At 36.9% G+C, this 22,914-nt stretch overlaps 2 protein-coding genes and 1 long non-coding RNA gene across 9 annotated transcripts in view; 1 reads left to right on the plus strand and 2 right to left on the minus strand.

The window, feature by feature from the left end:
- Positions 1–3,073, minus strand: LOC149708982 (uncharacterized). 2 transcript variants are annotated; one of them, XR_016381255.1, is made up of 3 exons: positions 1,176–3,073; positions 764–1,117; positions 1–301 (listed from the first exon to the last, which is right to left on the minus strand). It is a non-coding gene; the product is annotated as an uncharacterized LOC149708982 (long non-coding RNA). The 2 variants fall into 2 exon arrangements; XR_016381256.1 differs by having other exon boundaries at positions 559–1,117.
- A 176-nt stretch (positions 3,074–3,249) lies between these two features.
- On the plus strand, positions 3,250–6,661 carry LOC149708983 (uncharacterized). 3 transcript variants are annotated; one of them, XM_089864422.1, is made up of 4 exons: positions 3,250–3,368; positions 3,470–3,618; positions 5,448–5,517; positions 5,652–6,661. In XM_089864422.1, exons 3-4 carry the CDS (start codon positions 5,466–5,468, stop codon positions 6,362–6,364), a joined length of 765 nt encoding a protein of 254 aa, XP_089720548.1. In that variant the 5' UTR covers positions 3,250–3,368; positions 3,470–3,618; positions 5,448–5,465; the 3' UTR covers positions 6,365–6,661. The 3 variants fall into 3 exon arrangements, with proteins under 3 accessions (XP_089720548.1, XP_089720547.1, XP_089720549.1); XM_089864421.1 differs by having other exon boundaries at positions 3,348–3,618; XM_089864423.1 differs by lacking the exons at positions 3,250–3,368; positions 3,470–3,618 and adding an exon at positions 4,410–5,271.
- A 1,013-nt stretch (positions 6,662–7,674) lies between these two features.
- Positions 7,675–22,914, minus strand: part of tefu (Serine/threonine-protein kinase tefu) — a 48,537-nt gene continuing 33,297 nt past the window's right edge. For 3 of the 4 annotated variants that reach the window (XM_089864419.1, XM_089864417.1, XM_089864418.1), the window contains exons 26-46: positions 22,342–22,660; positions 21,374–21,545; positions 21,218–21,308; positions 20,443–20,577; positions 20,086–20,371; positions 19,831–19,979; positions 17,738–18,320; positions 17,281–17,409; positions 16,330–16,532; positions 15,992–16,211; positions 15,520–15,627; positions 15,114–15,167; positions 14,956–15,045; positions 14,491–14,623; positions 14,339–14,421; positions 13,207–13,347; positions 13,015–13,131; positions 12,139–12,309; positions 10,206–10,446; positions 9,473–9,587; positions 7,675–8,094 (exon numbers count right to left, since the gene is read on the minus strand). In XM_089864419.1, the coding sequence (XP_089720545.1) occupies positions 7,728–8,094; positions 9,473–9,587; positions 10,206–10,446; positions 12,139–12,309; positions 13,015–13,131; positions 13,207–13,347; positions 14,339–14,421; positions 14,491–14,623; positions 14,956–15,045; positions 15,114–15,167; positions 15,520–15,627; positions 15,992–16,211; positions 16,330–16,532; positions 17,281–17,409; positions 17,738–18,320; positions 19,831–19,979; positions 20,086–20,371; positions 20,443–20,577; positions 21,218–21,308; positions 21,374–21,545; positions 22,342–22,660 (3,907 nt within the window). In that variant the 3' untranslated portion in view covers positions 7,675–7,727. The remainder of the gene's footprint in view (positions 8,095–9,472; positions 9,588–10,205; positions 10,447–12,138; positions 12,310–13,014; positions 13,132–13,206; positions 13,348–14,338; positions 14,422–14,490; positions 14,624–14,955; positions 15,046–15,113; positions 15,168–15,519; positions 15,628–15,991; positions 16,212–16,329; positions 16,533–17,280; positions 17,410–17,737; positions 18,321–19,830; positions 19,980–20,085; positions 20,372–20,442; positions 20,578–21,217; positions 21,309–21,373; positions 21,546–22,341; positions 22,661–22,914) is intronic. The other variant, XM_089864420.1, reaches the window with a different exon arrangement.

The following is a 22,914-nucleotide window of genomic DNA, read 5'->3' on the forward strand; positions in this document are numbered from 1 at the left end:
TTAATGAAGTGTAATTTCTGCTTTTATTCTATATACTTTTGGTAAAACGTATATACAAATCACCTGCGATAGTCTCTTTAATTTCAAAACTCGTTTCAAACAAGTTAGTTTCTAGCCGGTAAATCGCGCGGAATGCTTTATGAATTAACAAAGTTAAAGGGGTTGTTCGGACCGTGAGACAAACGACGATCTTCCTCATAGAGCTTAGCATAGCGGGTGGGTAAAAAAGGAGAGAGGGTCGAACAGCCCCTTAAGAAGGTCTCGATCTTCACGATCAAGTAATTTAACGCATGTTGGTTACCTTGAAACAAAACATTTGATATTAATTTCCAGGAATACATTAATTTCTTCTTGGAATCTTTAAGTTGCCTATCCTATAGGGTGTTTGCGCGAGAGTAAAAAGGGAGAAGAAATAGGGGGCGAAAACCGGTTTTCAGGGGATGTCAACATGGCGTCCTAACGTGGCCAGAGCGGGCAGCCGGCAAGGGGAGAGGAAAGGGGGTAGGTAACTTGACGTCAAGCGCAAAGACCCTATAGAGGCAAAACAAATTTCCTAACGCGCATTCTTTATTATCCATGATAATATATTCTCTTTGGTGGCACGCTTCAAGCCGAATGAAATTTAGCGCGAGATATATAGCGTGCAACGGGAATTTTGTTAACAGGAAGAGAGGGCGTTACGCGATTGGTCGGAGGTCCTTATTTAAAATTAACCGTAAAATCTGAATTTAATTTGAATTTTAAAATTATTTGGAGTTATTACCGAATGTTTCACTATGCAGACTGTTTTCAATGGTAAAAAGGATTTGATGGCCGTTCGGAAAAACACAATGACAATTAACGCCAAATATTACCAAATGAGAGGGAATTTGAATTTTTATTCTGTAAAATAATACTTAAATGACTCTACTGACTATTAATTGTCCGCTCTTGCTTTGTTACTATAATTATATTTGTAATAAAAGATACTGGTTTGTCCCTGGAGATCCGTTACGTTACGTTTGCTAATGAGGATATTGCTTGCTTCATGGTAGACGCAGCGTCTGAGGTCTCACAGTGAAGGTTAAGGTATAAGTTCAAAATATCTTCCTATTCAACTTCTTGGTGGTTGATTACCCTGAAAAAAAAAATGCAAGCTGACTCTGCAATTAGCGAAACACGTTAATTAAATGTACCAGTAATGAGTGACGAACTTTACACAGATTTCGACGTTGATAGATGTAAAGGAATATATTGCTTAAAGGAAAAGTTTAAGTAACATGACTTTATACCTTAAAAGATCGGCCTTTTTTAAATATAAAAGGAAAAATATAAAAATATAAATGACCTATTTTTCAAAATAATTAGCATTTTATTAGTCTTAAAAACGGGGACTACTGTGCCGTCATTGGTTTAGTGGCGTCTTCCATTCTTTGGTGCATTTGCTCATTTTGCGCGGCTGAAGATAATTCAAACTTAGAATAATGTTGATACACGCCAACTGAATATAACGCCAAGGAGAATAAAGGGCAGCTCCACAAGCCTAAAGTACTATGTTTCCCCTAAATATATTTATTATAACGCCTGCAGTTGCATTTGCAGTTGTTGTTCTGAGTAGTACAATTGTACTTTTTTAGTACATTTTAAAGTTTTCAGTACGAAAAGTACGATTTGATGTGTGAAAGTACATTTTCAAATTCCATTTTTTAACATTAGCGTCTATGGGACAAAAATTACGTAGCTAGATGGCGCCAGAAGCCTTTCGTTAGGGGGACTGAAATTTTAATACCCCCAAGGGGGGAAAAGTACGGTTTCGAAAAAACCTCCCATTGGGGTAGTACGTTTTAACTATTGAGGAAAGTACGTTCTCATAAATCAAAGGAACAACACAATATAGTTGCTATTCAGGTAAATAAGCGGGTAGATATAGTCTTCCTCTCCACTAGACTAGAAGAGCTTGTTTTAAAACTGATAAGATCAGACGACAAACTAGCAGTAAAAATTTTGAGAATTTTCATGTGGCATACTTATAAGTAGTTAGGCTACTTATGCTCGCTTGTAGCGATGAATCATTGAGGTCCTGGAAAAAATACCCCAGGTCATTAAATTATCAATTTATGATTTGGCAAAAGGCGGAGGCGACATTGAGTACTTTGTTTGCGAGGACTGCTGTTAACCCTATTTTATCATTGTACAAATACATACAGAATTATACAAAAAATAAAGTACATAATCTGATATTTCAAGAAAAGAAAATTTCTAGATAAATCCAACTTGATAGCAAAGGTCGAAAAAAGTCCTGTCAATAAGTCTCAACACCTGATAATAAAAAAGCGCTGCCCGGGTGTTTTAAGGGAGTGGGAATTCACCAGAAAGGGTTTCCTGCATCCACATAGACTTGAAACCCTAAAAATATCTGCATGATAATGTTTTTATGTTTTTTTTAGAAACTAATAGTTTTGACAACTTTTAAACTCAATAAGTATCATGCTTAATTAGAGGTTAATCGTAAAGCTAAAATGCTACAGGTTTCGAATAGCTAAGGGTTCGCTGACATCCAAACCTTGAGAACAACAGAACGAAACCACTTCAAATGAACCTTTCCCGTAATGTTACTAATAACAGTCACACAGTTTAGTTAAATTCGTATATCAACGAACTGTAACTGGGCATAATGATCAGGAAAACAAATAGCTTACTCAAATATATAAAAGATAAGAAATACATATAGCTAATAGGAATCATTATGTTCCCATATCTCCCATGTTTATTTATTTTCTACGCGGTTTTGTGGGGCTTGCTTGAATACTATCTGTCTCACCTCATAATTCCGAAATATTTCTAACTGTGATTTCACTTCCCGCATAATCTGCCTAGATACGTAGAGAAAATGGCTATAGCTGCATCATAAGTTTATAAGAGATATTCCATAAGTTTGTCACTGGTTACTGAGGGCTTTCATGAAGTGACTTAGATGACGCGTCATAAAATCTGGTAAAGTGATACCTAGTGGTGCGCAGTCAAAAGCTTAGTACAGACTAATAGGACGATGAACTGCAAAAGTCAACTCTCGCTTGTCATTCTCGAAATAGCTCTCAGTAAGTCTCTGGCATTACGAAGTAAAGGCATACTTATGGAACATTTTATAAACTTATGGCTGTATGTATTTAAAATACGATTAAAATATCTTTCATCATCAATCATGCAGAATAGCAAGGGTCATTATAAATTTCTTACGCTGTAAAATTTACACTCTTCACTGCCAGGGAAATGTGTGATAACAAAGGACAAGACTTTCATTGTCAATATTCTGTTTGCATAAAGCCATAGCAAAACGTTGAACTATTCGCTGTTCAAACATCACGTTCACCTCTGGAGTCTGGACTCTGGTACTGTTTAAATAGTACAATCTCGAAGATCACTTTCATAGTTCATACCACAAAACGAACGAGCAACTGGACAAAGGTCTAACACTATAACCGCATTGCAGCTCTCGAGCCTTGAGGAAAGTGGAATACAAATTCTTTCAACGCGAATATGCGCAGTTTTTCGTTCTACAAACCGTGATTAACTAACGCGAGTTAATTTATTTGGATTAACGCGAAACAACCTTAAGTTATCTTGCAGTACAACGTTCAAGTAAGTACCACTTTCATATGATACTTCGGATCTTTTAAATATTGAAAATAAAGTCAATGTTTGTGTTGGGCACCTTTAATATAGCTAGAAATAGAAACAACGACAATAATTTGTATTTTCGCTCCAATAAGTTACATAATAACCAACGGAGTTATGTGCTGATAGCCTGCTATATAGTTATTAATTTTTTTTATAAAAAATGTATTTTTGTTCAAAATTTAAAAAAAAGATTGGAATAGGGACTTGGCAGTACTACGTCATGCAACGTCAGGCTACCTTCCACTAGTGCTAAAAAACATACCAGGAGGAGGGGCTTATGTAGCTTTCATTCTGTTAAAAAAACATACCATAATGGCGCTGGGGGCGGAGTTAAGCCCGAATTGCCAAGTCCCTATATTGTAGCATCTAACCTAATCTAGACTACCACTTTCATAGTCGCAATCAAGATGTAAACTTTTAGTTCAAAACCGGTTTATTAAACGACAGACTCTCCGATATAGAAATTTGATTGCTTGAGGATGTTGAAAACGGATTTACACTTTATTTTCGACTAGTTAAGATACCCGGCATTACCTGTAAATACTTCCAATTCTAGACCAGTAACATTTCAGTTTTATGAATAACCCCTTAATTTTATTAAATTTGAAAAAAAAATCCTATAAGCTTCTTTGATGTTAAAAAGGGGGTTGGCAACCCTCAGTATCGAGACATAAGGGGGTTGACCCATAGCCGTCTCTGCGCACTCTCTGGACCCAAAACACCTAAAGCGCAGGCGCCGAAAAGCGAGATGGAAGGCATTGTTTTACCAACGTGTATTTCCCAATTAGTTATATCGAAGACTTATAGAGCTATCTCAGTTGTGACGTCAGTCTAAGTAAAAACTGCACGGGTTTATCTTTGGCAGTGGGCGGCCATGTTTGGTACCGCTTTGGGTGACGTCATACAAAGGCTGCTGAGATAACTCCATTAGATAGTTTTCGCTAAAGGGGTTAGACAAAATTTCACCCCTCATTTTCTGAGCTTCAACTTCAACTGCAGTGTTGTCAGACCCTTGGTGAGGGAAGTTAGTCAAGTTCTGGTTCAAAGTGAACAGCTAGTCCTTTCTGCAGTCTAAAGGCTCACCAGTGGTCTTGCAACACTGGGTAACGGAAAAAACCTTATGAGAAAACAAAACACCGAGTACACGTCCATTTCAAAACACGTGTGTTTACTTTTATTTGAAAAAAACATTATCATACTGAACTATTGAACTATTTATTAAAGAAGAGTAGCATACAGGGGGTTCATAGAGGACCAAAGTATGGGTTATTTTATCCTTGAATACCGATAGGGCAATATCCTCATACACGGTCACTAAACAAATATTATAATATTTGGCTGAGGGTTGAAGAGAGCGTGATAAGGTTCAAACATAACGTGGTACCAATGACCTTAGACCGAGTTGGACGTGACTACTTTTCCCCCTAACTCCGTTTCTTCCCTCCCTCGAGCTGATTGTTGATACAGGGAAAAAGTTTCATACCATGGAAAATTACTTATCATTTCTGGGCCTAGCAACGCTTTTAGTATTTTTAGAACCTTCAGAAGAAAAATTTCAAAAACGGACATTCAATAGTTCTTATAATCGAATAATTATAGCTTTTAATAATTAAGGTAATTTAGCAATACGAAGTACTTCCAAGAGTAGAGTATAAAGTTGAATTAAAATACGAACTAATTAAGGAACAAATCAATGAAAACTTTCTCGGAAAGTTCCATATTTACATTTGGAGTTATAGCACAATAGAATGATTAACTTGAATGTAATGGAAATTATTCTTCAATTACAGAAAAGATTACATTCCAAGATGAAAGGATGGAGTGGACACTTTTTATTGGCTCTTATCATCAGTAATCAAGGTAACTTGTTTAAATAATTAACGAATATTTAGTTTATGGTGATTACGGGTAAGGGGACTCGTTCGCGAAAGTTACTATGTCCATATAGTGAAATAATGCATTAACCTAAACCGCTTAAATTTTTTTCTGTTTAGTTCTGGAAGTCGTACCTTATTGGAAAGGATGTCCCATGGTCAATTACAAATGCGCCGAGACGTGCATGAAGAAACTCCACACCAAGGGACGTTGCGTCGGCTATCGGTGTGAATGCATAGATCCTGGGGTAGCTTGGGGCCATGGTCACACAAGATTCTTACCATTCCCAATTCCATTACCTGGTCTCGGAAGCCTGGCGGGTCTCTCGCCTCTCTTAGGTGTGGCACCAGGAGTTGTGGCAGCCGCTGCCTTACTCAAGAAAGCCAAGGCCAAGAAAGTGCTTAAAGGTCTCAGGGGTAGGAAGAGACCAGCTCCTGTACCGATTCCTCCTCCTCCAGTGCCAGTGGAAAGTAAACCAGAACCAATTCCAGTTCCGGTCCCTGCGCCCAGGCCACCAACAAAATCTGTTTACTACAAACAGCCAGTCACGTACTACAGACCAAAATATCAGCCACAGCCGATCGTTTACAAACAACAGGAACCAGTGTATTCAAAACATCCTTCACAAACAATGACGATTCACTCAAATAGTAATCACGGTTCGGTTCGTCAGTACAATCCAGATGCAAATGGGGATAACAGACCGGATGTCTTTGAGCATCAAGACGCGGGTGATAGGCGTGACTACGACAGTGAAGATCGCGAAGATGTAGGCGAATATGAATATGAGTATACGGACTATTATTATGAAGAAGAAGGCGAAGAGACATAAAAGACTTCTTAAATTGTCAGAAGAATAATTCGAGAATTTAACAGCTTCTCTTTTAACATCTTATTTTAATTGCAAGACTCTTTACATTGTACATGTTTATTATGTACTACATTGTGCACGTGGTTGAATTAAATACCGTAAAAATACGTTATGACTGATTCAACTATATAGTATTTAGTATAAGAAATTATTGTTTATTAACATGTTTTAACTTGTTTTCTAAAATTATTACTTATACTTTCACAAAATACTTCCTATAAAATATCCTACAGGAAATCAGAGCAGTTGATTTTTAATTTTTAACATTGTCGATTTTATCAAATATATATTTCTTGTAAGAGTGAATATAATAAATTACCATTTTTATTAAATCCTTTAAATTTTTTCATTACAAGCGTTCATTACGTTCCATATAACAAAAAGTTTCGTTCACAAACAGCTTTTCTTTCTTACACCTTTAAGATTATTGAACTTCGTGTTGGAGCTGTATATCGCACCACGTTTCACGAAATACCGTACGTTTTGAATGAAAGATTGAAGATTAATTTACTTTTATTTCATTGCTTGGCGGTGTATACTAATAAGTCTCCATTATATAAATAGGGTTAAGTAACCTTCTGTATTGGGATGTGATGTATATATCAGGAAGAGATGTGAACCATCGCCTTCTAAGGTTAATAGCCAAATCAAAGTACGGAATGGTTAAGGATCCATAAACCAAGTCTATAGGGCATAATGCAGATCAGCTTTTAATCTCATTGAAGTAATTGTAATCAAGAATAATATATGTAATGGATAAAATTATATCGAAACATTCCTTTAACGCAAGAATGCCTCTCAAATGGGAAATCAAATTACTCATTGTCCTGTGGGAATATCTCACTATCCAAAAATCAACTTGGAAAACTACAAAAAGTCGATTTCAAAAGTCGAAAAAGTCCAAACTTCGTATAATGACAAATGTTCAATGAAGTTGAGAATCGTGGGTGTAAAAAACCTATTTCTCATTTCAAAGAAGATCCAATCAAAAACGTTCAAATATGCTGACTTCCATGTATTCGAAAGTGTTCATTTCCGGGAGTTCAAAAATGTAGATTTCAATGGGTTTGAAAAAATATAGATTTCAATGTACTTGAATAAATATGTAGACTTAAATGGGTTTGAGTAAAATGTAGACTTAAATGGGTTTGAATAAAAATGTAGACTTCAATGGGTTTGAAAATGCAGATTTCGATGGATTTAAAAATGAACAACTCATGAAAAGATCCAAAACACTTCATACACGGTAGTTTAAATAAAATACATAAACATAAAAGTAAGAAAAAACTTTATTTAATAAAAAAGTGAAAACATACAAAACATTTTACAAATAAGGCTGCCAGCCAGCAAAGATTCTACACAAATTTTCGGGATCTCTCGCTTGCTGGATTAAAAGCCCCACTTGTCCAGAGACACTAAGGGCAACGTTGTCTTCTACACCTTGTAGTTTTTGTTGCAGCCTCAATAATACTCTTTCGGCCAATTTATTGACCTCCACAGTCTGATTATTATCACAATCATTCCCATTTTCCAATCGACTTTCGTTCTCTTTAACCCGTTTCTGTTGAATATAGGCAGCCTTATCGGGAGAAATGCTCCACAAATAAAGGGGATCGTATAGCAAAACTTCTAAAATTGTTAGCAACGATTCTTGAGAGCTTCGCATCACTTCCATTGTTTTCTCACAACATCTAGTTAAAATACGAATTATTTCGTTGTTGATTTAATTTAAGATGAATAGAGCGTAAAAATCATAGGGTCATATTCCCTTTAAAGTGATAGTAGCGTATTAATCAGTTAAAACATTTTTTTGAATAGAATATAAGTGGGGTTGATCCAGAGCGATCTGTGAACAATCTTGACAATCTGTTGAATTTTATGACGTAATAGAGCAATTGTAGGCGATCTTAAAGCGGGTAAATGGAATACGCCATGTAAAGAAAGCCTTTGAAATATTCATCTACTATATTTTGAAACTTAACTATTATAAAACCTGCGTTTATAAATAACTAGCTGTTACCCGCGGCGTCGCTCGCGTGTAATAAGAACTTCCATCTAAAATTATATAAAGAACGGGTACATTTTACTGATGACTAATATTTTTTGTAGCACCCTAGGAGCGAAGGCACTCGGCCTCGCCCGTCAGCCCGTTAGGACAATTTTTATTACTTTTCATGCGGACGTTATTCCATAAAGAAGGCTTTTTATATTTCTGACCGCCATTTAAAAAAATGGCAACAAATCGAACCCAAAAGACCATTCCGCCCGTCTAAAGGTTAAAGGAAACCAGTGTACTAAATATTTGTGAAATCGGTTGAAACGCACGGACTTTCTTGCATAGAGAAGATTTTTTACAATTCTGGGCGCCATTTTTTAAGATGGCGGGGGATTTGAAAAATCTTTCTTAGTACGCGCCTACTACTTATGAGTAACGTTCCTGCAAATTTTCAATTTTCTAGGGCAAGCGGTTTGGGCTGGGCGTTGATTATCAGTCAGTCTGTTAGTCAGTCAGGACTTTGATTTATATAGATATAGATAATAACTGATGCCTGTTTTCACAGTTATGACGTAGCCCTTTACACTTTAGCTAAATGGAGCAAAAGTACAGATACTTTCCACTACAATACGACACCGTTTAATTTCATAGCGCATTCATAGCCTCTTGTCTTTATAAGTCTTAGAAATATGTTCGACTAAACCTTTCAATTTTCAAATATTCAAATCTATCAAAACCTTACGGCAACCGAAAGTTAATTAACGCTACTATCCCTTTAAAGGGACTGCAAAGAAGGCATCGGCGGGTGGGTAAAAATTACTTGAAATACGTCACAGACATCACGTGATGCCAAGATACAAAGACTCCTCATGGAGTGGAACTGGACAACTAGTCCTTGTTTTTCGCGAGATTGCAGCGCCAATTCCATGAAGTGGTAGTTTTCGAATAAAACGAACTAAGTTTCTTTGAACCACGCCTCTCCTTGGGCACGTGCCTCTGACGTATTTCAAATAATTTTTAGCCACCCGCCGATGCCTTCTTTACAGTCCCTTTAACACGTTGTATGTACTTACTGCCTGAAGGTTCCTTCAACACCACAAATTCCAAATCCATCAACTATCTCTCGTGTAAGCCTAAAAGGCACTGTTTCAGGAGTGGGAAGAATTTTACCTTGTTCAAAGGCAATACCTGATTGCGAAGAAACATTACATTAATTTGAACAAACCCTTTAAAGGGAGGGTGAAGTAGAAAATCAAGTGATTTTTTTATCGATTCTTCTACTAATTATAAGACCAGCCTGCATAGTGAAACATTCAGGAAATACAGTTTCCGAATGATTTTAAAATTATTTCAAATTAGGTTCAGATTTTAAGGATAATTTTAAATAAGCCCCTCCGACCAATCGCGTAACGCCCTGCCTTTTTATTAATAAAATTCTCGTGGCATGTTACGTGTTGAATTAAATTTATCACGAGATTTGATAAAATTCGCGCGCGACGTGTTAATCATGGCGCGAGACATGGAGCGTGCCACGAGAATTTTGTTAATAAAAAGGCAGGGCGTTACGCGATTGGTCGGAGGTCCTTCTTTAAAATTATCCTTAAAATCTGAACCTAATTTGAAATAATTTTAAAATCATTCGGAAACTGTATTTCCTGAATGTTTCACTATGCAGACTGGTCTTATAATTAGTAGAAGAATCGATAAAAAATCGATTGATTTTCTACTTCACCCTCCCTTTACAAATGCCCAACCCAATTTTGGCCAACACAATTAAATTAACCTTTTCAAATAATAAAATCTCACCGAAATCAATGTGAACTAATTCAGCAGTGTGTTTGTCCACCAAAATGTTTTGTACGTGTCTATCGCCAAGGCCCAGGATATATCCCACAATGGAGTTAACAGCCACACTACGGGAATAGGCTAATCTTCTCTCGTACCATTTTGTGGGCTCGGGAAAATGTTCCAGAAAGAAATATCGAAACACTGGACTAAAATTCTCACAGATGTCTTGGTACAGTTTCAGTTTACTGGCATTGTTTCCCTACAAAGATATTTCCAGTGATAAATGACATAAATTGCGGATGATATTCATCCTCCATTTTGGTGAAAAGACAAAGGGGAGGGGCCAAAACGCATTCAACATGGAGCATGCCACCATGGATTAACTAACGCTAGGTATAGTTCGTTCCCCCCAAAAGATTAAGTATGCATGTTCCAAACGCCCCCTAACAGCAGCTACTATCCCTAACAGGAAGTTATAAGAAAATTGGACCAAATATCACGTGTCCTATGACGTCAAAAATTGAAATCCCGCCTAAAATTTCTCGGGCGCCGCCATCTTTAAAATCCGCAAAAACGATTTATTTTGCCTAGAGATGGCGCCCAAACGCCCTCTAGCAGCAGCTACTATCCCTAACAGGAAGTTATAAGAAAATTGGACCAAATATCACGTGTTCTATGACGTCCAAAATTTAAATCCCGCCTAAAATTGCTTGGGCGCCGCCATCTTTAAAATCCGTAAAAAACGATTTATTTTGGCGAGAGATGGCGCTATATCTACATCCGTTTTGGTCCAATAAACTGTGGGAATGAAGAGGGGAATCAAGGGATAATTCGGAACATGTAGTTGGCGATAGCGTTACATGGGAAACACGGTTAGTGAACAATCCCTAGCGTTAGTTAATCCATGATGCCACAGGAAGTTAGCTAACACGATGGCATGGCGTTACGCGATTGGTCGGAAGTGCAAATTATGCATGAAATCATGAACAAATTTGAATTTGAAAATAATCATAAACAAGACGATTCCGGCACCGTATATCCGATGGTGCGACATCTAGTGGATGGAACTAGCATTTATTTATTATAACAAAGCCAAGGTTTTATTTACACTTTAGCTCTGGCTTGTTTATCGAATGAGATTATACTACGCATAAACTCAATCTAATATTTTTAGGAAGAAAAACGTTGGAAATCGTTAGCCAAAAGAGTGCTCATTATAAGCCTGTCTTGGCTGTGGTTTAATTAGTTTAAAGAAATGTCACCCACTAATTATTAGATACCTTTAAATACTATCATAAGTTCATAAGATATGTTCCCCATAAGTTTGTCAATGGTCAAGGAGAGTGTTGTGTTTTCGTATTCCCTTAACCTAGATGTCGCTAGCGTTCCCATTCTCGGATCTAAGTCTAGACGAGATATTATCTCTCCTTTGTTTATTAGGTCGCGCCGAATACGCGCTCTCCACCGGAACGGGAAAAACACTACGCTCGTCTTAATGTTAGTATTACTTGTAACGTATTAGCCTCTCAGCACAATTAAACTTTATGTCATTAATTAACTGACTAGTTATTTTATTAGCTCATTATAGTAAGGTTATTTAGGCTCCTGTTAATACTCAGACGCAATATACAACAGAGAGCTTGTCATGAAGTGACGTAGTTGAAACGTCATTGATTCTCATAAAGCCATGCCTGGTGAGGCGCTATCAAAGGCTTAGTACAGACTAAATAGGAATTAAGAAGCACCGCAAATTAACCGATTGTAATACTTCAATTCTCGCTTGTCGTTCTCGAACTAGCTATCAGTAAGTCCCTAGCATTACGAAGTATATGTAGTGATCGACATACTTATGAAACACGTCTTATAAACTAATACTACTATTAATAGTTAAGTAGACACAGTAGAGATAAAAACTGGCGTAATTTTGGTTTGGAACCAATTTCCACCATACCTTTGAACTCACAGGCAGTGAAAGGTGACTTCTACATTTGTTGGCAGTCCATTCATTGGGATAGTATCTGGAATGGGCGCAATCCTTACCACCTCCAATCAGATACTCCCCAAAAGGCTGAGTTCCTTCGCACCATTGTAATATGCCGCTTCTTTTTGAGAGAGGAACAATCTAAAACAAGGGGATGTGTGGAAACGGAATGAATGTAGGACATAATCCCCCTGGACATAATCCCCCCATTTGAGAAGAAAAGGACATAATCCCCTCAGGTAGGAGACAAAATCCCCCAGACAATTTCCCCCCGAATGGATGCCGAATACAAAATACCCCCAGCCCCAGGACAAATTCCCCCCAGCCCCGGGACTAATTCCCCCCAAACTGTGTTCTACGGAAGAAAATAAATGTAAAAAATAATATTTTGGAAAAGGCGTACCATTGTTACAATATTTCCAAAATATTACGAACCGAACTGAACCCAACCCAACCAAACCTAACCTAACCTAACCGGGGATTATGACCGGGGAATTTTGTCCAGAGCGTAGGGGGATTTTGACTAGAGAGTAGGGGGATTTTGACTAGAGAGTAGGGGGATTTTGTCTACAGAGTGGGGGGATTTTGTCTACAGAGTGGGGGGATTTTGTCTTGATAGTGGGGGGATTTTGTACTCTTAACTTGGATGGGGGAAAATGACCGGGGGATTTTGTCTTGAGAGAGGGGGGATTTTGTACGTTTTTAAAAATGGGGGGATTATGACCGGGGGGTCTTTTGTCTTGGGGGGTATTTAGTCCGTATACCAAACGGAATGGACTCAAATGTGAGGCTCAAGGCTTACACAATAGAGGTCATTGTAGCAAATAAAATAAAAACTGTTGCTACCTTGTAAGTTCGAATTCCGAGTTTTCTTTTCTTAGTTTCGACATTTTTTTCGAGGAAGCTGTTAACCAGTGTAAAAACTTGCTGCATGACCGCGTCTTGTCGAATATCATCTTGCCCCTGTGTAATGGACGTTATGAGAAAAGTCTGTTCAACTATGCCTAGTTCAAGGTATTATTCGGAAAAATGTTTCACCTTGACAAGCTCCAAGTATCTGCGTCCATCATCGCCGAAACATTCAATTCTTTTAGGAGCGTTGATTCCAGAACACAAATAGAATTCAGGGCCAAAGTTCTTGACACATACCAAATTGTTGTATTCGCAGCTAAGATCAACCTGAATGAAAGAATTAAGTATGTATGGAATTTGTTTTAATGCTAAAAATATTATAAATATTTGTTAAAAGGCAAGGGGTAAGGTAGGATTAACAGGGTTGCCACGGAATTTTCAGAACTACCAAATTCCCTGACTTTTCCAGGTTTTTCCTGACCTTTTTCTTAAGATTTTACCTATCCTTTTTCTTAAGATTTTACCTAACCTTTTTCTTAAGATTTTACCTAACCTTTTTCTGAGATTTTCCCTGACCTTTTTCTGAGATTTTCCCCGACCTTTATCTGAGATTTTCCCCGACCTTTTTCTGAGATTTTCCCTGACCTTTTTCTGAGATTTTCCCTGAACTTTTTCTGAGATTTTCCCTGACCTTTTTCTGAGATTTTCCCCGACCTTTTTCTGAGATTTTCCCCGACCTTTTTCTGGGATTTTCCCCGACCTTTTTCTGAGATTTTCCCCGACCTTTTTCTGAGATTTTCCCCGACCTTTTTCTGAGATTTTCCCCGACCTTTTTCTGAGATTTTCCCTGACCTTTTTAGGCCGAAAGTGTAAATGTTTACAGCACGCTTTAAGTGCTTATAATTAAATAAACTCGATCTACATTAAGTTTTCCAATGTATTTTTTGGACCAAAATGAATAACAAACATTTTAACTATAAATAACAGACTAAGATATTTTTTAGAGCACATTTACTTCACAAAAACAATTCTAGACAGCATTTTTAAGGATTGCTCTAGAGTTCACTCTGTGTTAAGAGAGGAAGAGGAGAAACTTTCATTACTCTTTCAATAAAGACTTATCCCCAGAAATTTTACCCACCAAAATCAAATTCCCTGACTTTGCTGAAATTTTTAAATTCCCTGACTTTTCCAGGTTTTCCCTGACCCGTGGCAACTCTGTTTTAACTTTAATGTTATATTACCTGAGCTCATCCTTTAATGAAATGTGACTGTACATAAAGAACAAACAATCAAGTTTCTAATAACATAAACTTACTGGAATTTCACGAGTCAAAACAGGCACTTTATCAAACGTTCCTCGCTGCAATTTGAGACCTTTTGGCAATTTTTGCTTTGACACTAAAAAGTTATTTTCAAAGTTACACAAAAACTACTTTAATATATTAATAGATATCAATCAACACGAACTTTGTTTCAAATTTGCGGTTGAAACGTACGCCAAATCAATATAGGCATGAGCCAAATTTTCAATTTGTGTAACGTATTCCGGTCTTAATTTTCTCAAGGAAGACAATACTTCGTTGGCAGCAGATATTCGTTTCTAAAAAAAAAATAATAATAATAATAATAAAAAAATAATACTAATAAAGAAATAATAATAAAAAAATAATAAAAAAATAATAATAAAAAAAATAATAATAAAAAAAATAAAAAAATAATAAAAAAACAAAAAAAATAATAAAAAAAACAAAAAAAATAAAAAAAATAATAAAAAATAATAATAATAATAATAAAAAAATAAAAAAATAATAATAAAAAAATAAAAAAAATAATAAAAAAAAATAAATAATAAAAAAAAAATAAAAAAAATAATAAAAAAAATCTTTAGCCACTAATTAATGGAAAATATCATATTAATTTTCTAAAATTTACATTTTGAGAATCACTAACGGAATCCCTCCTAGAAGATTTGGAAGCTTGAGGTTGAGTCATTTCAATATCTTTGTTGGCATTGCATAAAGCCTGAAAATAAAATGTTAAGAATTGCGTTAAATGAATACCTAAAAAAATAATTGAACAGAAATAATCACCAAGAGTATTGGAACTGTATGATGAGGATGATCTTTGCACATTTTCTTAATTAACTGAAAAAATTAAATATTACTTAAAAACTGAGATGCAAAAATAAATTTCACGTCTTTCAAGGATTGTTTTCCGTTTTCAGAGGGACAGTACTTGTCGCCATCTGTTGGAAACCACTTAATTTTAGCTTGCGCTGAGACTCCACAGTGTGCCACCATGGGCGTATAAGACGGAAAACTGACCACCCCCATTGTATAGCTCAGGTAAGGTTAGGTGTGAAAACCAAACGTATTTCCTTAATCAAATCAACCCAAACCTAATCTAACCTAAGTTTGATAAAAACATACCCGGTAAAGTGAACACATTCCGAAATAAATTTATTTAAAAAAAAGGATGCAAAATTGCATAACTGACCAAAATTAGAATGCGTTCGAATTCTTCGCAGTCCTGGGTTCCCATTCTGGCTGCTAATTGGTAAATCAATGGAAGAAATTTGTACGATGGTAATTTTTGCACGACAGCCTGGAAATTAGAATTTTGAAATAAATCAAGATTATTGACCAATACTTGTGTAGGGCGCCAGAATGTTAAGCAAATTTCAAATTAGTTTTATCATGTACAAGAATTTAGATACTTAAATCCACCTTATTCCCGATGCATGTTCCAAGGCTTAACGCACGATTTTTAACTGATAAATTTCGGACAAAATTTTGTGTCGTCTGCTTCAGAGTTGAAAATATTGAAACTTTCTGCTCTCTGAAGCAGATGACGCATTATTTTGAACCAGATTTGTCAATTAAAAAACGTGCGATAAGCCTTGGCACATGCATTAGGTCGCTACACGTTACGGTATGCGCTACTTTCTCAATCTCTAATGAAAACATACCTTCATAATGTTATTTACTGCACCATCTTGATAACTTTCAAACCAGAGTGAAATGACTCTAAAAACCCTTGAATCGTGAGCATTATTGTCTCTTAGGCAATATATATAATTCTTTAAAGCTTTTTCACGAAATTCCTTCAGATTCTCTTCTAAGCTATTAAACTCGTCTTTATCTATACTACAATGTTTTTCCCTTATATGGATGGCTTTACGCATTTCCCTGTAAAATAGAGACCATGCAACAAAATATTTACTAAACAGGGAAACTCATGATAGTATTTAACAATACATAACTCACAAATTTGTAGAACTAATTCAATGAACAAAATAAAACTTACTTGTTGTTTTTTTCGACAATTTCTTTGAGTTCTTTGGCTTCCTGATTTGTCTCCTCCATAGCTTTGATCATTTTTTGAAATTCAGGAGCATTACGGTATTTTTTAAGGGAAAGATATTGCGCATCCGAATATCTAGCAATGGCCAAATAGGCGTCATAAAGCAAGTCTTTGTGCGAGCTTAGTTTCTTTAACATAGTCATGGCCTAAAAGTAGAAAATCAAAGGTAAAATGTAAGCCCCCATAACTGTGAACGGTTACTACCATAAACCTTTAATAACCATAGGGTTATAATGTTAAATACTACAAGCACGTGTCATTTAAAAAAAGTGTGAAGGGTCGTCTCCTGAACTAGGAATTTAGGGGTGTTTCCTGGTGGGCGTATTTGAAATTTAGGGGCGTTTCCTAGTGGGCGTATTTGGAATTTAGGGGCATTTCCTGGTGGGCGTATTTGGAATTTAGGGGCGTTTCCTGGTGGGCGTATTTGGAATTTAGGGGCGTTTCCTGGTGGGCGTATTTGGAATTTAGGGGCGTCTCCTGGTGGGCGTATTTTGAATCTAGGGGAGACTCCTAGTGGGCGTTTTTCGAAATTAGGGGCGCCTCCTGGTGGGCGTATTTTGGAATTTAGGGACGCCTCCTAGTGGGCGTATTTTGGAATTTAGGGGCGTTTCCTGGTGGGCGTATTTAGAATTTAGAGGCGTCTCCTGGTGGTCGTTTTTTGAAATTAGGGGAGACTCCTAGTGGTCGTTTTTTGAAATTAGGGGAGACTCCTAGTGGTCGTTTTTTGAAATTAGGGGAGACTCCTAGTGGGCGTTTTTTGAAATTAGGGGAGACTCCTAGTGGTCGTTTTTTGAAATTAGGGGAGACTCCTAGTGGGCGTATTTTGGAATTTAGGGGCGCCTCCTGGTGGGCGTATTTTGGAATATGGTACTACACAAAACTGGAGTAATATACCTTTTCCAAATAATTCGATAATATAGTCGATGTGCTTTCTCCACTAGTTTCGGCTTGCCATTCACCATACTGAATCAGTGTCTCGGCGTATAATGGAGTTTTTGTACTTGACTCTTTCTCATCCACTTGCTAAAGAAAGAGAATAACATGCTCACATTACCAACAACAAATAACAACGTTTGAATTCAAGCGTATGCCACTTTCGGAAATTTAGGGTATATAAAGCCACTGGTTCAAAATAAATGGCCTGCCATTGGGAGGCTAGACGTTTCTCGTAACGCTAGCCCTAACAATGATAATGGAGTAGAAGCCAATATTGCTTTCTGTGAACAGGTTTGCTCCGATTTGCGAACGCGGTAACAGACACACATACAGACACGTCCAGGGTAATACCTCTCCGTGACGTCATCGTCACTCATAGAGGTAAAAACTACCTTTCTTTTCAATGATATCTTACCTTTTCTAATGGCTTGATCAAGGACTTCAAAACCTGTTTGGCGACGTTAATCTCTCCCCTACACCAATAGATCCGAGCTTCCTCTAGCCTCAAACGCAATGAATTTTCCTCAGAATCCTGATACAGCTTTTTTAACTTCTGCAACGCGCTAAAGGCAACTTCCAAATGATTTTCCTCGCGAGCTATCTTCAAAATATTCCTAAGCGAATTCTGTAGACCTTTGACCTCATGACCTCCACCTTGTTTAATGACCATCTGACCTAAAATGACGGTTTGTACGTGGAGATTTTGTTCAAATAGTTCGAACTGGCTGAAGGGAATTAAGTTAACAGTCTCCCATTCGTTAAGAAGGCGCTCAACGGGGAGATCTTTGTGACGTATGGCAGTTTCAATGATCGAGAATGCTTGAAGGTGACTCAAAAAGGGGTAGACGCTCTTAACCGATTCCAATATTCCAAATTGCGGAATTGCCGACAAAACATTTTGCCTTCCAATTTTTAGTTGTTTCAATGATGAATCGTAATCTCGGTTTTCCAGGTAATTTAGGGATTTAAACAAAATTTGATGAACTCCAGGATTTGAACTAAAGCACAAAAAGAGATAAGCAAAAACGAATGGTTTAGTTAAGTAAACGATCGTGTTCACAAATAATTTGTCTAACGGCAGGTATGGAACTTGATATATCCAATGAACCCGTACGTTGCTTTAAAGGGTCTGTAAAAAAGGCATAGGCTAGTGGGTAAGACTTTTTTGAAATACGTCATAGGCAAACAACTGAGGAAAGAAAGGCGTTAGTTAATCCATGGTTCAAAGAAGCTTAGATCGTTTTATTTCGAAAACTATCACTTTGGGGAATTGGCACTGCAATCTCGCGAAAAACCAGGACCAGTGTACAGTCCCACTCCATGTGGAGTGTTCGTGCCTTGGCGTCACGTGCTGCTAGTGACGTATTTCAAATAATTTTTACCCAGAAACAGCCGCTTAATAGCATGAGGGGACGAGTGGAGAACAAAGTTAGAGTTTAGAGTGTAATCTGTGTTCTTAAGATTAATGCAGAATTCAGAATAAATCACCCCTCAAAATATAGAAATTTCGATTAACTAACCTCGAACTTAAAATCTAAAAATTTCGAATCTTAAACTCAAATTTTAAAATCTAGAAATCCCGAATTCTTAACCTTAAATTCCGAAACGTCAGCCTAAAATACCATTCGTTCAAAATCTCAAAATACACTTTGAATCCCTAAAGTGTAATACAAAATCCAGAAATCTTATTCAAAATCTCTAAGCCTCAATCAAAATCTGAAAATCTCATTTAAAATATGAAAATTCAAAATTTCAATTTTAATTCTCAAAAAATCGAACATAAAGTCAACATTTTTAAAATTTCTGTCAAAATCTCGAACATAAAGTCAAGATTTTTAAAATTTCTGTCAAAATCTCGAACATAAAGTCAAGATTTTTAAAATTTCTGTCAAAATCTCGAACATGAAGTCAAGATTTTTAAAATTTCTGTCAAAATCTCGAACATAAAGTCAAGATTTTTAAAATTTCTGTCAAAATCTCGAACATAAAGTCAAGATTTTTAAAATTTCTGTCAAAATCTCGAACATAAAGTCAAGATTTTTAAAATTTCTGTCAAAATCTCGAACATAAAGTCAATATTTTTAAAATTTCTGTCAAAATCTCGAACATAAAGTCAATATTTTTAAAATTTCTGTCAAAATCTCGAACATAAAGTCAAGATTTTTAAAATTTCTGTCAAAATCTCGAACATAAAGTCAAGATTTTTAAAATTTCTGTCAAAATCTCGAAAATAAAGTCAAGATTTTTAAAATTTCTGTCAAAATCTCGAACATAAAGTCAAGATTTTTAAAATTTCTGTCAAAATCTCGAACATAAAGTCAAGATTTTTAAAATTTCTGTCAAAACCTCAAAATCTGGGGTGAAAAAACCTCAAAATCCTGCAAACTAAAAAGAAGAATGTCCGACTCCTCGTATTGCACAGTGTACCAAAGAGAGACGAATCCATAACAGATTCAAAACTTCTAAGCTCAGCTCGACATCATAAATTAATAATAAAGTACAGCCTACTTTTCAGATGGAGTGAAATTCCATTGAGAAGCTCTCCATGAACATTCAGCTTGATATTCCAGCAACTCCGGAGATGGCTCACTGACATCAATCATAAGACCACGAAGATAACCCTTGAACGTGTTGGTCAAACTACTCTTTCGCAAAGCCTAGGAAGTAATTATATTAATTTAGAAAAATGTCACAATATCACGAATTTGTGTCCAGTCACTACACGGTCCGATGAAAGGCTTGGTCAACAATTTCAATTCTTACTTTTAGAACCCCAAGATGCATTGTAGTATTTTCTTGCGTCATTTCCGAGTCACAAACAGAAAGAACTCGATCCCACTTATTTTCTTGTTCGTAAAGGCAAAGCCTTAAGGGAAAACTGTCACCAAAGACACGAGAACACCCTTGAACTCCGTCTATGTCCCCAATTCCTTGAAAAGCTTCTAGAAGCAGGTTTTGAACTTTGTTAATGTCTTCGTGAGCATTTAAACAAGTAATTTGGGCCGATCCTTGACTGTTGAAGTCCGGGTCTTCATTCGTTTTCATAATTCTTCATTAAAACACGGTTAGTTTTGAAATATTTAAGGTAATTATGTTGTAAGGGATGGTAGTTTATCATACCTGTTCATTTCGTCACACCAAAGTTCCAAGTACATTAGAGAAGTGAAGTGTCGTCCACAATACGCCGCGGCGCTCGCCATGTGGAAGTAACTTATGTTTAAGGCAAAGTCCGTTTGCCAAACGGTGCTTTTATTTCTTAAAAAGGATAGGATCGTTTAATTGGGGTTCACTATTCAAGAATATTAGGCTTAACTATTCGCGATTAATGGGGTAGTACCAAGGCTTAACTATTCGCGACTATTGGGGTTAGTACCAAGGCTCAACTATTCGCGATTAGTGGGGTAGTACCAAGGCTCAACTATTCGCGATTAGTGGGGTAGTACCAAGGCTCAACTATTCGCGATTAGTGGGGTAGTACCAAGGCTCAACTATTCGCGATTAGTGGGGTAGTACCAAGGCTCAACTATTCGCGATTAATGGGGTAGTACCAAGACTTAACTATTCGCGATTAATGGGGTGGTACCAAGGCTTAACTATTCGCGATTAATGGGATAGTACCAAGGCTTAATTATTCGCGATTAATGGGGTAGTACCAAGGCAAGGCATAACTATTCGCGATTAATGAGGTAGTACCAAGGCTTAACTATTTGTATTCGATTTGCAATAAATTATTCAATTAGGTATTTGATAAGGAAAATGTAATCGGTTCAAAGGCTTAAATAATAAAAACTCGACCACCAACAGGTATGGTCCAAAGCGACCGCCTAAAAAGCTCTATCAGAAACTCAAAGTGAGAGTCACAAAGCCCAAACTTAAAATTTTAAGTTTTAATTACTTTTCTTTGTTTTTCATCCTTAGATAATGTACCACATTAAGAATGGACATCACTGCATTTTTATCAAGGTACAATGAATCTTCTAAATTCCCTGAGAAGGTCATCTCAGTTAAAATAAAAGCCACAAAGGTAAGGCTAAATTAAATAAATAATTACCATCAGAGGAAATGGTATTTTGGCTATCGGATACTTTATTGTTCTCCTTCGCCAAACAATGCTTCGTAACAAAATTTGAAATATGGTTGGATAAAATCTCCTTGTACTTTTCATTTCCATGTTGAAGAATACAGGAAATCGCGTATGGGAGAATTTTCTCACAAAATTTGGGCTGCGGTAATTAATTAAAATAATTTACATTAAACTACATTAACAAACAGGAAAATGACCAGAAGTAATTAAAACGAAGGGTGATTAATCGAACATGGGGATCTGCCAGAGAGGTGTGGCATAAACACAAAGTACCGTTTGAATTTTGCAAGTTAGACGTTCTCATTAAGGTATTTTCATATATTAATACAACCACCATGAAAGGGAGGGCCAGAGGTGTGGCTTAAGATGGCTCCTCCCCTTTACATCAAAATGGCGGAAAGGGAGGTGCCAGAGAGGTGTGGCTTAAGATGGCTGATCCTCCCCTTTACACCAAAATGGCAGAAAGGGAAGTGCCAGAGAGGTGTGGCTTAAGATGGCTCCTCCCCTTTACACCAAAATGGCGGAAAGGGAGGTGCCCGAGAGGTGTGGCTTAAGATGGCTCCTCCCCTCTACACCAAAATGGCGGAAAGGGAGGTGCCCGAGAGGTGTGGCTTAAGATGGCTCCTCCCCTTTACACCAAAATGGCGAAAAGGGAGGTGCCCGAGAGGTGTGGCTTAAGATGGCTGATCCTCCCCTTTCCACCAAAATGGTGGGAAATTGCTTAATTACTCGGCCCCTGTTTGACGCAAATTTCCCTGATTTCCCTGAATTTTACTAAAAATTCTAAATTTCACCTATTTATTTCCCTGAGGTTTTTGTCACCTATTTATTTCCCTGATTTTTCCATGAACCTCGATTTGACCCCATTAAATTGAAGTAAGAAATTACTAATGGTCACTTTCATCTGCAAAATTGCTTATACAATAAATACACACTTCAACCAGACACAATGGTCCCAACTCTTTCAAAAGATACGACTTATGAGCTCCCGTTCTCAAAATCGAGCAAACCAACTGCGAAATCCATGAATGATAGGAAACAGTGTTCTTGGGACACCACAGTTCGCCATTATCGACTATAGTAAAATATATGTCAAACGGATCGATGGTCACAACGGATTGAGTCAAAAGTGGCTGAAAATATTGCGAGAGCTTTGTTTCCCCGTTTCTTTTACAACTGCTGATAAATTTTCGTCCATCTTGAGTTGAAAATAAAGTTTTCAATGCTACTGTAGCCGCTGAGAATACGTTCATTCTAGAATAATGAAAATAAGGAGAGGTTTTATTTATTTTTCTGGTACTTTACAGAGATAGTTACACAAACATAAGAGCAGTAAACAAGATAGGTCAGATAACATTATACCTTAAAAGAAAAGGCAGATTCTTTTAAGGTATAATGCAAGGGTGTGCGGGTATCCGAAAATGTCGGGTATTCGTCTTTTTTAGGACCCGAACGGGTACCCGAGTCCCAATTTTAAGCCTTTGCCAATACCCGCCGAGTCCCAATTT

The sequence above is a fragment of the Phalangium opilio genome, unplaced genomic scaffold (genome assembly GCF_054372755.1).
Source record: "Phalangium opilio isolate 3A_F unplaced genomic scaffold, DU_Popi_V2 ptg000013l_1, whole genome shotgun sequence".
In the NCBI taxonomy this organism is placed as follows: Eukaryota; Metazoa; Arthropoda; class Arachnida; order Opiliones; family Phalangiidae; genus Phalangium; species Phalangium opilio.